Below are 13,254 nucleotides of genomic sequence, written 5' to 3'. Positions count from 1 at the left end.
GGTTGATGGTGGAATTGATGTTCAGCAATCTGATGTCCATGTTGATGTCACCAAAATATTTGGAGCTCGGGCCATGCTGCTTCCTCAACTTCACGCCTCATCTGACTGTTCGCACGTCCGACCGGACCATAGACAAGAACAACACCACCATACTGTGAACTCCAATGCCAAGCAAGCATGGTTCTATGTATATGGACTAGTTACATTGCTACTCAGACTACTATTGATCAAGCCAATCTCGCGAACACGAGGCAGCTCCAGAACATCTAAAGTACAACCACCATGTAGTTCACAACACATGATGACCGACACCTGTCGACCTCAATCGACATCTTAAACGCTCATGCTTTTCTCGGTATTCCTTCCGGGAAACGACAGTATGGCAGCCAGGATTGCGGCATGGGAACCGTGCTTTGCGACCGCAGTCATAACGCATATGGCGGTTAAGATTGCCCACGTTTGAAAGCTGTTTATCGCAGCGGTCGCATTGAAACAGACGGGCTTTCGGGTGGTGATCAGCTTCGTTTATCGTCCTCGGTTCTGGAACCACGGAAGCCCCCACGCTATGTACAGTTAGTATGTAAGTCTCGTAGGGACAGTGCGAACGCTCTACCTTGGATCCGGAGATGCTTCATCCACCACACTGCTTTCACGCACACACGGACGCTTGTTCTTCAGACAATTGGTAGATGGCCCCAATCCCACATACAGGGTAAGCATATACAAGTTTCGTTCCTCATAGTTCTCGAACCCCAGCTTCTGCCCTTCGGTTTCCAACCAGGCGCATAGTGCAGGCACCTGGAATGATCGGAGAACTACATTGCATTGCGCGTTAGTGATTTCAAAATGAATGTATTCCGGGAATATCAACTTACTCACGAACAACGCGATTATAAATCCAAATATAGCACCAGCCATTAGCAATATGAGGATTGAGTCTGCGAATTCTACCCCAATGGGAAGTTGTCTGGTCTCAGAGTACGCTCGCGGGTCCTTCATTTCACCGAGGACTTCTTGAACTGCCGCGTAGCTGATGTCGATTGCACTTTCTGAGTCATTCTCATTTTGAGGCACTTGTGGATCCGGCGGCGGCTCTCCCTCTGATAGATTGACCTGGGGATAGCAAGCTATGAGCCCAGAGAGTAGCTCTTGGAGTCGAAGTAGTGTCTCATCGGAGCCGTATTCGGGTATAGCGTCCGACAAATCTCCTTCGAAAGTTTTGTTCCAAACTGCTTTGGTGATGGCGTCGAAAGAGTGAAGACTGTGTCGTGGGACGATGGTCCTCCACCGAGCTAAATCTTCCACGAACTTCGCACGGAAATCCGTGTTACTTGGATCTTGAGAACCCATTGAAAATGCCACCTGTAATAGCCGGCAGATCTGCTCGAGTGTATCCGGACGTTTGCCTTGTAGCACCCGGCGTATGGTAGCGACGCCCTTGTCCCAGGCCTTGTGATACCGTTGATTTAAGATTCTCGTACCGAACTCGCACTCTGCCATCTTGACGTTGAAATTCCGATGTTCTTCCCTGAATGAAGCATGAAGCCTCACTGTCACAAGGTCTCTCTTTTCCTCTCTATCGAGGCGGCGCACACTGCGGAAAGAGGAATCGAGGGATAAATTTTCTGAGACCAGTCGATCTTGTCTCCAACTGTTAAAGATGATAAAAATGCCTCTCAACCTGCAGTTATCTTTAAACTGTGGCTGGCAGATAAGTTTTTTGATCTCATAGGAGTGGTAGGAGGTGGCCACGATGCGGTCAAGGAACTCTTTCTCTTTAAAACTCAAATCAAAGGCGCTTTCCAGGGACCATTGTAAGCAGTCTTCAACGTTGACCGGATCGTTCCAGCCTTCGTCCCAACTTTGAAAATTGTTGAGATGATGTTGGATAGACTTGAGTATGCGATGACCTCTTGAATGGCTTTCAGTCCAGCGATCAAAGTAGCCGTCCTCTTGTGCATTCCTAGTCGAGCTACAAATTCTGTCCGTCTTAGATGTATCAAATGTCCCAGTAGGAGTCGAAACTGTACATGACATGGCAAGATGCTCAACACTGTTTTCGCGTAAAGCAAAATTCTGGAAGGCATGATCAACAAGATTCAGATCCTTCATGGTTGATGAATGCTGCATGTCTTGCCAGAAGCCAGCAGACGTGACTCCACGATCATAGAAATGCTGGAGGTCGAAACCACAAAACATGTTTCTGTCGACAAGGAAGTCTGTGATGAGCAGCTCGAGTTCCCTGGCCTCGTCAGAATTCGCATCTCTTGAGCCGTGTGCTTTCATCTCGATCAAACGATCTTGGAGGAACCAATAACGTGCGGCAATATCAGGAATGTCCAGAACGAAGGTGTCGGTTAACTCAAGTATGTATCGCAGGAAAGGACTACATATTGTGATCCGTAGTTCATTCGCATCCAGGTTTTTGTGCACGAGGAAGGAATATGTTGAGGGAGAATCGTCGCCATGGTGTTTAAAAACTCCTTTGCCGAAGGAATATGTACGGTCGACTTGGCTGATGGGAAGTCAGTATCCTTGGACTTGCACAGCACACAGGAGGTGTCTTACCCATCTTTGGTCTCCACAAACTCAAACGCTGGGGTTCGCATCTTCCCCAGCGTTGGATATAAATTCTGTCGCTTGCACGACTTTCAATAACGATTTGATGAGCACAATGGAGTGTGTTACCTAGGTACATTAACGAGGATCCAGGGAGAAGTGGTGAGCTATATGTATGCTTATTTTCTCATTTTCCAATTCCTATTCTTGCTGCTTTGCTGGCGGTAGGAATTGTGCATATGACCGGTCAGCATTGCGGCTGAGCACTGCGGGGTCGAAACCGTACATCGAATCACAATCACGCAGTGGTGATTGCCTCACGATTCCTGATGTAGGAATTGCGCATAATTCTTATCTTGCATAATCACATGCAATCATCACCCCATTCCTACAACATGCTTTTGCATGTTGTGTGGCAATTGCCCAGGTGAAGTCGACCTTTGTACGCGAGGCTGGACTCGACATTCCTAGCATCCGACTGTAGAAGCGAGCTTGTGGTAAGCAGTGGCGAAGTTCTTATGGTGTAACATGATTTCAGGATCTTGCTGCAATATTCCTACAAGGGCGGGCGCCAGGCCGTTTCAACTTAGGAATGCCCACCTACAGTCCCATCCAGCAAAAACTCTCTATCTACTTTTTTTGAATAATTCAGCTCGATTCCTACATATCAAACTATATCTGCAGAAGGAATCCTTTCGATGGCGCATATTAGAGAAGAGCTCAACAGGAGCTCCAGTTGACATACCTTCTCATCTCGACGCCTTCGCTCGTGCTTACTCTCAAAGTACATTTTTCCACACCGATTTCTATGTTCTTGGGCTATCTAACTCATGGAAATAGCCAGCGACGCGATGATGTCCTTTACACACCTGCAAAATTCTACGTCAACAATGCGTACACCTATTTCCCCTTGCTGCAGCCAAGTTCTATCGACGGGGGATGTAATCGCAATAGTATTCGGTATCACTACCGTCTTAATTGGAATTCTTGGGCTACTGTTGGCTACCATGCGTGGGTCGAGAAAACCTCAATCTCGTTAAGTCAGTGCATAGATTGGCTCCTCATTTCTAAGTCGTGTTGATATCTTAGCAGACAGAATCATCAGTGCTGTACTTGGCAGTTTCTTGAGACCGAAAATCTAGATCGATAATGTAGCATGAGGATCTATGGATGTTCAAGATGCAACGGCGTAGGCTTACTGAAGGGTGATGAGGGTTGTCGTGTTGTGTGAGTACGACAGTACACATAAGACAAGAGACACGATGTTGATTGAATGGCGAGGCTTTCTTTAGTTAAGTTTCAACGGAAACTAGCGCTACTTTCTCGTCTCCTGCGTCGTTGCTAAGACTACCTATCGTCTTTCTGATAAACACGCAAGCGATGATGCATGCTTGCTTTTCTATGTTCGCATTACAGTCACAACCACGTCCAGATGCCACTACGCGGCCTGAAACCTTATCTTTAACTTCATTCCGATCGTTACTCGTCTGTCTCCACGCCACAAAGAACGGCGGCAAGAAGCGCCACTTCACACCTTCTGTTCAAGTTGACCTACCAACCCGAAACCCCAACACCACTCTATCAAGATGTCAAGCGCATTTTTGAGCTCCCCCCAATTTCACTGCCCTCTCGAACAAACTCAGCTCAAGCCAAACTCTCGCTAACCCTTTTTCAAAGTGCCGTTATATCATGACCGACCAAACAGCTTTTGCATAACCTGTGTTCGACCGTGAGATTATACCGAGCGGAGATGACACTTTAATAGTATGAAAGATAATCAAAAGATTTAAAGATTGACTTGCGCCTTTCACTACTCCATGTTCCTTCCACTTCAGCGTAGAATTATTCATTCTGGCCTCACCTGCCTATTCCCGGAACATCTCGCTCAGTATAACGCTGCGCCAAAACTGGACCCATTCCGGCGATTTTTGGTACAAGTCTTAAGGTATCCAATGAGAATTAATCATGGAAGAGTTTGGAATTTAGAAAGTAGGTTTGAGCTACCTTGAGTGCCTAATTGCTGCCTTGTACATCTATGGCCACTATCGTAGAACGTCAGAGAGACGATGAAACGCACAGCAACGTATCATTCAGTCGCGAATTTATGTGCTGCTGTCCGTCCCCAACTTGAGCTCTCCTTTAGCCCTGACCTAAATGTCATCCGCGTTCCTCCAACCAGTCGCAGGAGGCTGAATGGGACCGCCATTGCAGCAGCACCCATCCGAAACGCAGTGACAGGGGCCATCGAAGCCCTGACATCCTCATTAGCAACAAACAACATGATACACGATGAATGAGAATTGGGACTTACATCGCAAGGACACTCGACACACGCGATCTGGTAGGTGCCGGATGGGATGTTCGCCGTGGGCGTTGCGGCAACCTGGACCTCCTTGAAGGGGCGGTTGAGACGGCTCTGGAAGGTTGTTAGTGAGTGAGAGGCGAGGAAGAGATTGGGTGAGTACAGCATGGGGTGAGGCCATGACATAGACGGCGGATAAGGCGCCCACGAGAATGGTGAGCTTCATGGTGTAATTGGCCGTTGCTTGTTATATGGTTTGTTGGTGGAAGTCGAGCAGAGTTCGTGGAGTGGAAGTAGATAGGTTAGAGAGGTCAAGCAAAGTTTGAGAGCGCAAGAGATATTTATCATTGGGGTCGGGGGTCGGGGGTGCAGAGTGTGATAGCGGCGTTGCCTGTGCCGCTATGCAGTCGGGCTGTGCCGCAACAAACAGGGAGCCCTGAGTGAAAGAAATCCTTACTGTCCTGCTCGAATGCGGCAACACCAGATGCTGATCGAGCATCAAGGTTTGGATGTATGGTCCTTGTGAGCTCAGTGTACTTGGCGGGGCGAGTGATGACATGAGACTCTCGATACCCGTGACTGCTACATGGAGGATTGACGAATGACCGTTGCGCAACAAGAAGTAATGGCGTGATAAGATTCAATAGAGATGGGCGAAATTATGTGTGTTGTAACGCGCGGCTTGATTCGTGCGGGGCGGAAAGCACGGCTCTTGGATCCCGTCACCTACACTCCGGATCTCGCTTTTATCTACCTTCTCTTATCTAATGGTACACTTAGCATATCATGGATGCGTTCAGGAGCGGGGTACTTGGGGAAAATCATTGTTGCAGCTGTACGCGCTCACTGTTCGATCTCTTTCTGTATCCGCTTGCGATGGAGCTGTCCATGAGAACACCAAACACGGTGCCTCAAATTGCGACTGAACATATATTGCTGACTCAGAATGTATTTACGCCCTTTGCGCAGTATATGTGAGAGTGTTCTGCAATTGTAGGAAATTTGAAGTATATGCGGGCGCACTTGCTCGCAAACGCACGGAAGCACTTTCCAGCCTTGTGTCGCCTTGAACCTGGATTTACAATTACTCGAAAGTAACGATTTAGATCATCTGGAGGTTGTGACGCCTTGTTCGTCAAGCTGCCAAGTACTTATCTCACCGTTGTACGTTAACAAGCGTCTGGCTGCGCAAATGCGCGAACTTCGCACGCCTGAGCAAACTGATCATTGTTCCTTCTTCGATAGCAGCATCGACAATAGCATGGGTCTCGATCAAGAAGTTGCCGTCTCAGGCATCAGAATACAGGACTACAACACCTACGACATCACCTAGCATATACTACAGGGCACGCCACACGCAGAGCACATTGTTACCCGCACGAACGATACCTATATTGCGACCTAGAAAGATAGTCGACCTCCTAAGAGCTCCCTCAGCCTCTGAACTATCCTCCACCATTCTCATGGGCTGCTCACCGTCTAAACCCGCACCCACACCTCCCCCCCTAAAACGCACAAACTCCGCCTGGCTCGACTCCCTCGTACCCTCGCGCGCCCGCAAAACCCTCTTCCACCCCTTCGGAACGCCCTCTTCCTCCTCCAGTGCTGTTGTCGAAATTCCCCCGGATAACATTTTCATCCGCATTCAGGAAGACAATATCCTGCCCCAGATACCGATTGGGCGCCATCATCCCGTGCCGAGGACGGGTGTCGAAGATGACGACAAGAGAACGATGAATACGAATAAATTCTACGCCAATGTGTTCTTGGGAAAGCAGAATAGGCCGGTTTGGACGCAGCCCTATGCAGTGTGGTGGGGAAAGGGGCGCGATGAGCCTGGGATGATGAAGAGCTTCGGGATGTGTGTTAGCCACGTCGAAGAGAGCGATTTGATATATGGGGAAGGAGATCCCGCAAAGGTATATATATATCATACCCACCATCCTATCTCAATGTGGATATTCACGACTAACAAACCTCCCAGTCCTACATTAACCCCCTCTCTCAGTCCCTCATCCTCTCCGCAAAAGAACTCGACGCCCAAACGACACTTACCTCAGACACCCACACCCCCTTCTCCGTCAATATCAACCTGCGCATCCCATCCTCCCCGGAGCCCAAAATCACCTTCCCACTGGTCCAGGGCATGGCGTTCGTCACCGCAGGCTACCGCACCGCCACACCCATCATCCAGACCTCTAGCAAAGGTTTCGTCGATTTCAGCAACCCTATTACCCTTGGAAAGAGCTTCAAGTACCGCGTGCAAGACTGCGCTGGCCGGAATTGGCTGGTGTATGTCAATCCTGTGCCGGATGTGAATTACGACGCGGGCAAGTTCTTCCAACTCGATCCCAACACCATCATCGGACCGCCGGGCTTCAAAGGCACCATTCAAGTCGCCAAGAACCCCTTGGGCGCAGAGGGAGAGGCGCTATACGACCGCGCGTGCGGCAGCTTCGTGACGTCCGCGAAACTCACTGCCGTCGTGAACGACACCAAAGGCAGTTATTCATTCCAGTACAGCAAGATCGGGGCCGCGCCGCTATTGATATTCGCTTTGCCGCACCATATACAGTCTCTAGATCCAGAACTAAAAGCGCAAGTGAGCAAGCTGCAATTGCGCACCACGACCAAAGGCCTCGCGACGGCGATTTGGGCGGAGAAAGTAACCTGCGTGGAACCAAACTTACCCGTGACCATGGGCTTTGCGCCCTGGACGCCCGGCATGACGACCAAACCACGCTACACACCCGAAGTCCTCGCGCTCATCGCCGCCGTCGCAGAGCGCGATTTGCGGCGCGCAATGACCGAGCCCATCCCCCAGGATTCAATGTACTACGCGGGCAAATCGCTAGCGAAGTTCGCAACCATCGTGTGGGTGTGTCGGGACATACTCTCCAACGAACCGCTCACGTCGTTAGGCCTGGAGAAATTGAAACTTGAGATGAGCAGGTGGGTGGCGAATCAACAACTGCACCCGCTGTATTACGACGATACGTGGAAAGGGGTGGTGAGTAACGCGGGCTTCACAGACGCCAATGCAGATTTTGGGAACACGTATTACAACGACCATCACTTCCACTTTGCGTATTTCGTGTACACGGCGGCTGTCATCGGATATCTCGACCCGGGCTGGCTGACCCAGGGAGACAACAAAGCGTGGAACGAACATGCTGGTGAAGGACTTCTCCGAGGCGGAGTATGATGGGAGGGATTTCCCGTGGCAGCGCAGCTTCGACTGGTGGCATGGACATAGTTGGGCGAAGGGGTTGTATGAGGCGGCGGACGGCAAGGATCAGGAGAGTACGAGTGAGGATGGGTGGAGTGGGTTTGCGGTGAAGATGTGGGGGCGGGTGAGTGGGGATGGGGGGATGGAGAAGAGAGGTTTGTTTGGCCTCCTACTTACCTTGGCTCTTTCTCCACCTCTATGCAGTAAAAGAAGGGAGTGTGCTAACGAAGATGAATAGGAAATCTCACCCTCGCCCTCCAAGCCCGCTCTTTCTCCAATTACTTCTACCTCTCATCCACAAACACAAATCATCCGCCGCGCTTTGTCCAGAACAAAATCACAGGCATCCTCTTCGAAAATAAAGTCGACTACACAACATACTTCGGCACCGCCCCCTCCCTAATCCACGCAATCCACATCCTCCCCCTCAGCCCTGCCACCTCTTACTTACGCCCCCGCGCGTTTGTCAAAGAAGAATGGGACCAATTCTTCAGCAACGGGCGCGCAAACGTTGATGGTAAATACCTATTCCCCTCCGCCTAACCCCACCCCTCACCAATCCATCCCTTACTAACGAAATGATGCAGGCGGCTGGCGCGGGATTCTGTACGCGAACCTAGCGCTCATCGACGCGCGGGCGAGTTATACGTTTTTTAGAGATGGGATCAATGGGTTCTGGGACGAGAGCTGGATTGATGGCGGGGCGAGTCGGACGTGGTATTTGGTGTGGGCGGCGGGGCTGGGTGTGGATGTGAGGCGGTAGGTTGAAGTGTGTGTGTTGAGAGAGGTGTGGTGGGTAGTGGGATGATGTCCTGGTTCTGTGATGAGGTTGGAATGTCAGGTAATGTTAGTCCCCGACTACGCATGTAAGAAGCCTACTACTGCTCACTCGTACTTCACGCAAGAAAACAAACCATTACTTTTCAAACTTTTTTATTGTACTTTGGTACACTACATATACAAGCTTCCCCCATCACCATCCCCTTTCCTCCAATCACACCCCGCCAACCCCGTCACACTAAATGCCGCGTCTTCCGCATCTCCTGCCCAATCCAGGCGATCAGCAAGCCACTTCTGTAAACGCCAGTTGTAATCGAGATCTAGGAAAATAGTACACCCAGGATAGACTACTCGTACAAGGGAACAACAGTTGCAAGGAAAAAAAGGTTTGATACGTCCAGTTGGAGCATTGGTCATATACAAATGAAATGAAATGCGACGGTCGCGCTGCGACGCGCCTTTTTTTCAATTATATGTTTGGTTTGGGACGGGTGATTATGAGCGCTCGAAGAAGCTCGCAATGAACTTGGGGCCGAGTTCGCCATTCGCGTTGTCGGGGTAGATGTAGAAGGCCAGCGCGATGATGGCGTAGATACCAATGCACATGGCACCCTCGAGGTAGTTGCTCTTTCCGTCTTGGATCAGGTAGTTGACAATCAGGACCGAGATGAAGAAGACGATTGTCTCGAAGCCCTGGAAGTGCAGCGTCATGGGCTGGTGCATGGCCCAGCCGAGGAGGACGAGGAAGGGAGTGACGAAGAGGGCAATCTGCATCGAGGAGCCAATGGCGACGTTGATAGCGAGGTCCATCTTGCCCTTGTATGCGACGATGACAGCGGTGACGTGCTCGGCGGCGTTTCCGACAATCGGGATCAAGACCAGGCCCACGAACGTTTTGCTGATGTTTGCAGATTCAACAATCGAGTCGATGCTGCCAACAAGGAACTCGGCGCAGATGGCGACCATGACGGTGACGACAACGAGCGCAACACCGGCGGCGACGGGCGACAGGATCTGGGGCTCTTCCTCGTCCTCGCCGCCCTGGTTCTCGACATCGGCGAACAGGTTGTGGTGCGAGTAGAGCTGGAAGTAGAGGTACAGGATGTAGAGGATCAGCAAGATGATGGAGGTGCCGTGGGAGAGGACGAGGATGTTCTCGTCAGTGGCCGGGTCGTGCTTGTCGCCGTTGCGCATGACGGCGTAGAGGGTGGCGGGGATGATGAGCGATGCCGAGGCGACGGCCATGAGCGACGACATGGTGGAGGCGACCGTCTCGTTGAAGCTGCGCTCCTGCTCGCGGATACCGCCAGCAAGGAAACAGCAACCGAGGACCTGGAGGAGTCAGATTTGGGTGAGTGGGTGGGTGTGAGTGATGCGACTCACAAGCAGAATGTTGGACAGGATGCTGCCCAGCATGCTCGACTGGACGATGCGGATCTCGCCGTCCTTGAGGGCGACAATGGAGACCTGTGGTGGTTAGTGTTACTCACGGCGCATTCCGGCGCATACTCACAATCAGCTCGACGGCATTGCCAAAGGTCGCATTCATCAACCCACCGAGCGTCTGGCCCAGCTTGGCGGACAGCTCCTCGGTCGCAAAGCTCAGCAGGGCGGCGAGCGGGATGATGGCGATGAAGTTGAGGATGAAGACGGCCGTGGGGTTCCAGTGCATCAGGCCGGCGATGATGCCGATGGGTACAAAGACCAGCAGGACGTTGACATAGTTGCTGGCGAGCGTGGCATACGTCAGGTGCACGACGTGCTTGGGCAGCGTCTTGAAGCGCGAGTCGTCTTCGCTGTTCTGGGTGCGGCCGATGAGCGGCGTCGTCTCGTTGTGGTAGCGGCCATTGGGGGCGGGCATGGTCTGCGGCTGGTTCTGCTGCTGGTTCTGGGGGTACGAGGTGTGGCGTCCCATGCGGTGGAAGTCTCTCTTGATGTTTTCTGTGCGGCGCGACGATTAGCTCTGGGTGGGTTGCAGGTTGCACCAGGGTGATGCAGGCTGGAATGTGCGGACAAGGCCAGCTGTGCAGATGCAGATGCAGATGCAGATGCAGATGCAGATGCAGGCGCAGAGGCTGATGGTATGCGAGCGATGGTGTTGAGAATACCAAGAGACGCGGTCCAACTAGGCTGGGCGATGCCAATTGCGGGAGAGGGCGTGACGGGGACAGGGCGGGGAATATGCTTCAATGAGCCATGGTTAGGTACTCACTCATAACTGTGGTCGCTGCAGAGGCAAAGGGCCGCGATGGACCGGGAGTGGCTGGCTGTATATGACTATGACCTCGACACTGCTGGTCCCGTGGTTGGCACTGCTGCAAGCTTCCAAGCGCGGTGCAATTGGCTCGGCAGGGGGAGGTGAAGTCGCAAAGTGTGCAGCTCTTAGTCCGCGATGAAGATCAGTTTGGGCTGCTCGTCTGGGATTTTGATAGCGGACAGAGGCGATTAGCGCGTTGATGAAGGAGGGGGAGAGGGCGCAGCAGCAGCGCAGCAGCGGGTGTCTCTGCGCGTTGCGATGACGGCAGGGCAGGAGCTTGGGAGGCTGGCGAGCACTGCCCCGAAACCAAGAATCCAGCGCATCGCCGGCGCGAGACGAAGCTCCACTGCTCCACTCCCCCTGCGCATCACCGACGGAGAACCACAGAAAATCTCGGGCGCACGTTGAGCTTGCCCAAAGCTTTGCCTCACTCGCAGCATGCCGACATTTGGACAAAACCATCGCGACTTTCGTCCGCACACGCACAGGGTCCACGATGTCTGTTGCTGACGCCAAATCTAACCTCGCCGTGCGCGACGTCATATCCGAGCGCCGCTAGTGCAATCTCACAATCTCACAATCTCACAATCTCACCAATCTCACCGTGCCCTGGCCATCTACCCTGGCAACGAAACGCAAGAAGTCGCCAAGCCCTCTAGTCCGACTCTAATCGCTCACTGCCACTCTTGTGTTTCGTCGCGAGTACATTCAGACCGAGGCCAGAGTACATTCCAGTGGCGGAGGGCTCTTGGCAGCGCGGACTGCATTCACCCGCCAGCCCTCCGCCATCCGCTGACCGATACACCAAGCCTGGCAGTGCATCTTGGAACTGTGTTGTCTGGAGTTTTTTCGCCGTTGTCACTATGCAGCTGCATTGTTCGGCGCGACTTCCACACGTCGTGAACTTCACTTCCGCATGCGGCCAATTCTTCCAACACGTGCGACGTTAATTGGGTGGCTGGGTCAGTGAAAGTGGTATTGTGACGTTCCGCCAAGAGCATGTCCTTGTGCATTGTCGAAAGCCTGAAACTATCTTTTTCAGAGTTACTTAGCGCAGCCTGGTAGGTCACGTGAGGAACAGAACATCATCCGAATAGACACGTTGATAAGCACGGTAAGCATGGTAAGCAATGTAAGCAAAGTTATTACCAAATTGTCACGAGCAGTAATCATTCGACGCAAGGTAATCCTTTATCTACAAAACAATCATGCGCGATAACAATAACTATTCAGCGCGCACCACGATGCCATTTGCAAACTTCAAAAAAGCTTACTCACCTCTACACGCTCTGGCAAGAAACCGCGCCGGCGGAGGTGGTAGCAAAGCCAGACTAGCATCAAACTCACGTCGTGCTGCCTTACACCTAAAAGATGTTGGAGGCGAGGGTATTCCTCGCATAGGCGAATCCACTCGCTTCTCAAACATCGACCTACCTACCGCCAATAACTCCTCCATCGTCAGCTCCTCGAGAGTCCGCATGCCCGACGCGAAATGTGCTTCTGGAGCTAGTACGTGCACAGATGGTGATACGCGATATTCCAAAAAATGAGCAGTGGTCGACACTCCTCTCCACTGCTCATCTTCTTCCTCCTCCTCCGAGCTGTCTTCATAAAACCCTTCATCGTCATAGCACTCCTCCTGCTCATCCTCGTCGCTCACCTCAGTCCACCCCTCTTCCTCGTCCACGCATCCCTCAAAATAATCCCCCATCTCCTCCAAATCCACCATCCCAACATCCTGCTCACTCCGTCCGCTGCGCACGCTCCAGTACGCGCCGGCTGCCATCCAGCGCTGGCTGGCGTGGTATGAGGAGAGAGATAGTGGGACGGAGGTGGTTGATGGCAGGCTAGGGCATAGGATGGGAGTGCAGGGGAAGGGCGGGTAGAGGTGGGGTGTGGGGATGGAAATGAGGGGTGGGGAGGAGAAAGGGGAGGTGATGGTGTTGGTGGGCGTGGACATTTTGGGTGGAAAATGTGGGGTATTGAAAATGTGTGTGTTATTGCTGGTTCTTGTGTGATGTGGTGGTGTTCTGAGGATTTGTTGGATGAATGGGGTGAGGAGTATTTAGATGGGTGGATTTGGAGCATTGTAGATTGACAGTGTGAGACATGCGTATACAATGTGGG

At 51.9% G+C, this 13,254-nt stretch overlaps 6 protein-coding genes across 6 annotated transcripts; 1 reads left to right on the top strand and 5 right to left on the bottom strand.

Annotated features, from left to right (window-relative positions):
* Nucleotides 1-515: 515 nt before the first annotated feature.
* On the bottom strand, nt 516-2,468 carry SNOG_14451 (hypothetical protein; the record flags this gene model as incomplete). The annotated part of the gene is made up of 4 exons (XM_001804585.1): nt 516-563; nt 658-815; nt 876-2,361; nt 2,391-2,468. 4 exons carry the CDS (start codon nt 2,466-2,468, stop codon nt 516-518), a joined length of 1,770 nt encoding a protein of 589 aa, XP_001804637.1.
* A 625-nt stretch (nt 2,469-3,093) lies between these two features.
* SNOG_14450 (hypothetical protein) lies at nt 3,094-3,349 on the bottom strand (the record flags this gene model as incomplete). Its single annotated transcript, XM_001804584.1, has 2 exons — nt 3,094-3,159; nt 3,305-3,349. The coding sequence occupies 2 exons, from the start codon at nt 3,347-3,349 to the stop codon at nt 3,094-3,096; spliced, it is 111 nt and encodes a 36-aa protein (XP_001804636.1).
* Nucleotides 3,350-4,709: 1,360 nt separating this feature from the next.
* SNOG_14449 (hypothetical protein) lies at nt 4,710-5,087 on the bottom strand (the record flags this gene model as incomplete). Its single annotated transcript, XM_001804583.1, has 3 exons — nt 4,710-4,811; nt 4,871-4,975; nt 5,046-5,087. The coding sequence occupies 3 exons, from the start codon at nt 5,085-5,087 to the stop codon at nt 4,710-4,712; spliced, it is 249 nt and encodes an 82-aa protein (XP_001804635.1).
* Nucleotides 5,088-6,324: 1,237 nt separating this feature from the next.
* SNOG_14448 (hypothetical protein) lies at nt 6,325-8,066 on the top strand (the record flags this gene model as incomplete). Its single annotated transcript, XM_001804582.1, has 2 exons — nt 6,325-6,780; nt 6,870-8,066. The coding sequence occupies 2 exons, from the start codon at nt 6,325-6,327 to the stop codon at nt 8,064-8,066; spliced, it is 1,653 nt and encodes a 550-aa protein (XP_001804634.1).
* A 1,299-nt stretch (nt 8,067-9,365) lies between these two features.
* Nucleotides 9,366-11,110, bottom strand: SNOG_14447 (hypothetical protein; the record flags this gene model as incomplete). Its single annotated transcript, XM_001804581.1, has 3 exons — nt 10,384-11,110; nt 10,254-10,337; nt 9,366-10,202 (listed from the first exon to the last, which is right to left on the bottom strand). Exons 1-3 carry the CDS (start codon nt 10,783-10,785, stop codon nt 9,366-9,368), a joined length of 1,323 nt encoding a protein of 440 aa, XP_001804633.1. The 5' UTR covers nt 10,786-11,110.
* Nucleotides 11,111-12,397: 1,287 nt separating this feature from the next.
* Nucleotides 12,398-13,087, bottom strand: SNOG_14446 (hypothetical protein; the record flags this gene model as incomplete). The annotated part of the gene is made up of 1 exon (XM_001804580.1): nt 12,398-13,087. One exon carries the CDS (start codon nt 13,085-13,087, stop codon nt 12,398-12,400), a length of 690 nt encoding a protein of 229 aa, XP_001804632.1.
* Between the last annotated feature and the right edge of the window lie 167 nt (nt 13,088-13,254).

The sequence above is a fragment of the Parastagonospora nodorum genome, assembly GCF_000146915.1.
Source record: "Parastagonospora nodorum SN15 chromosome Unknown scaffold_31, whole genome shotgun sequence".
Classification (NCBI taxonomy): Eukaryota; Fungi; Ascomycota; class Dothideomycetes; order Pleosporales; family Phaeosphaeriaceae; genus Parastagonospora; species Parastagonospora nodorum.
The sequence above is the reverse complement of the archived record's forward strand: the minus strand, read 5'-3'. Positions and strand labels throughout refer to the sequence as shown.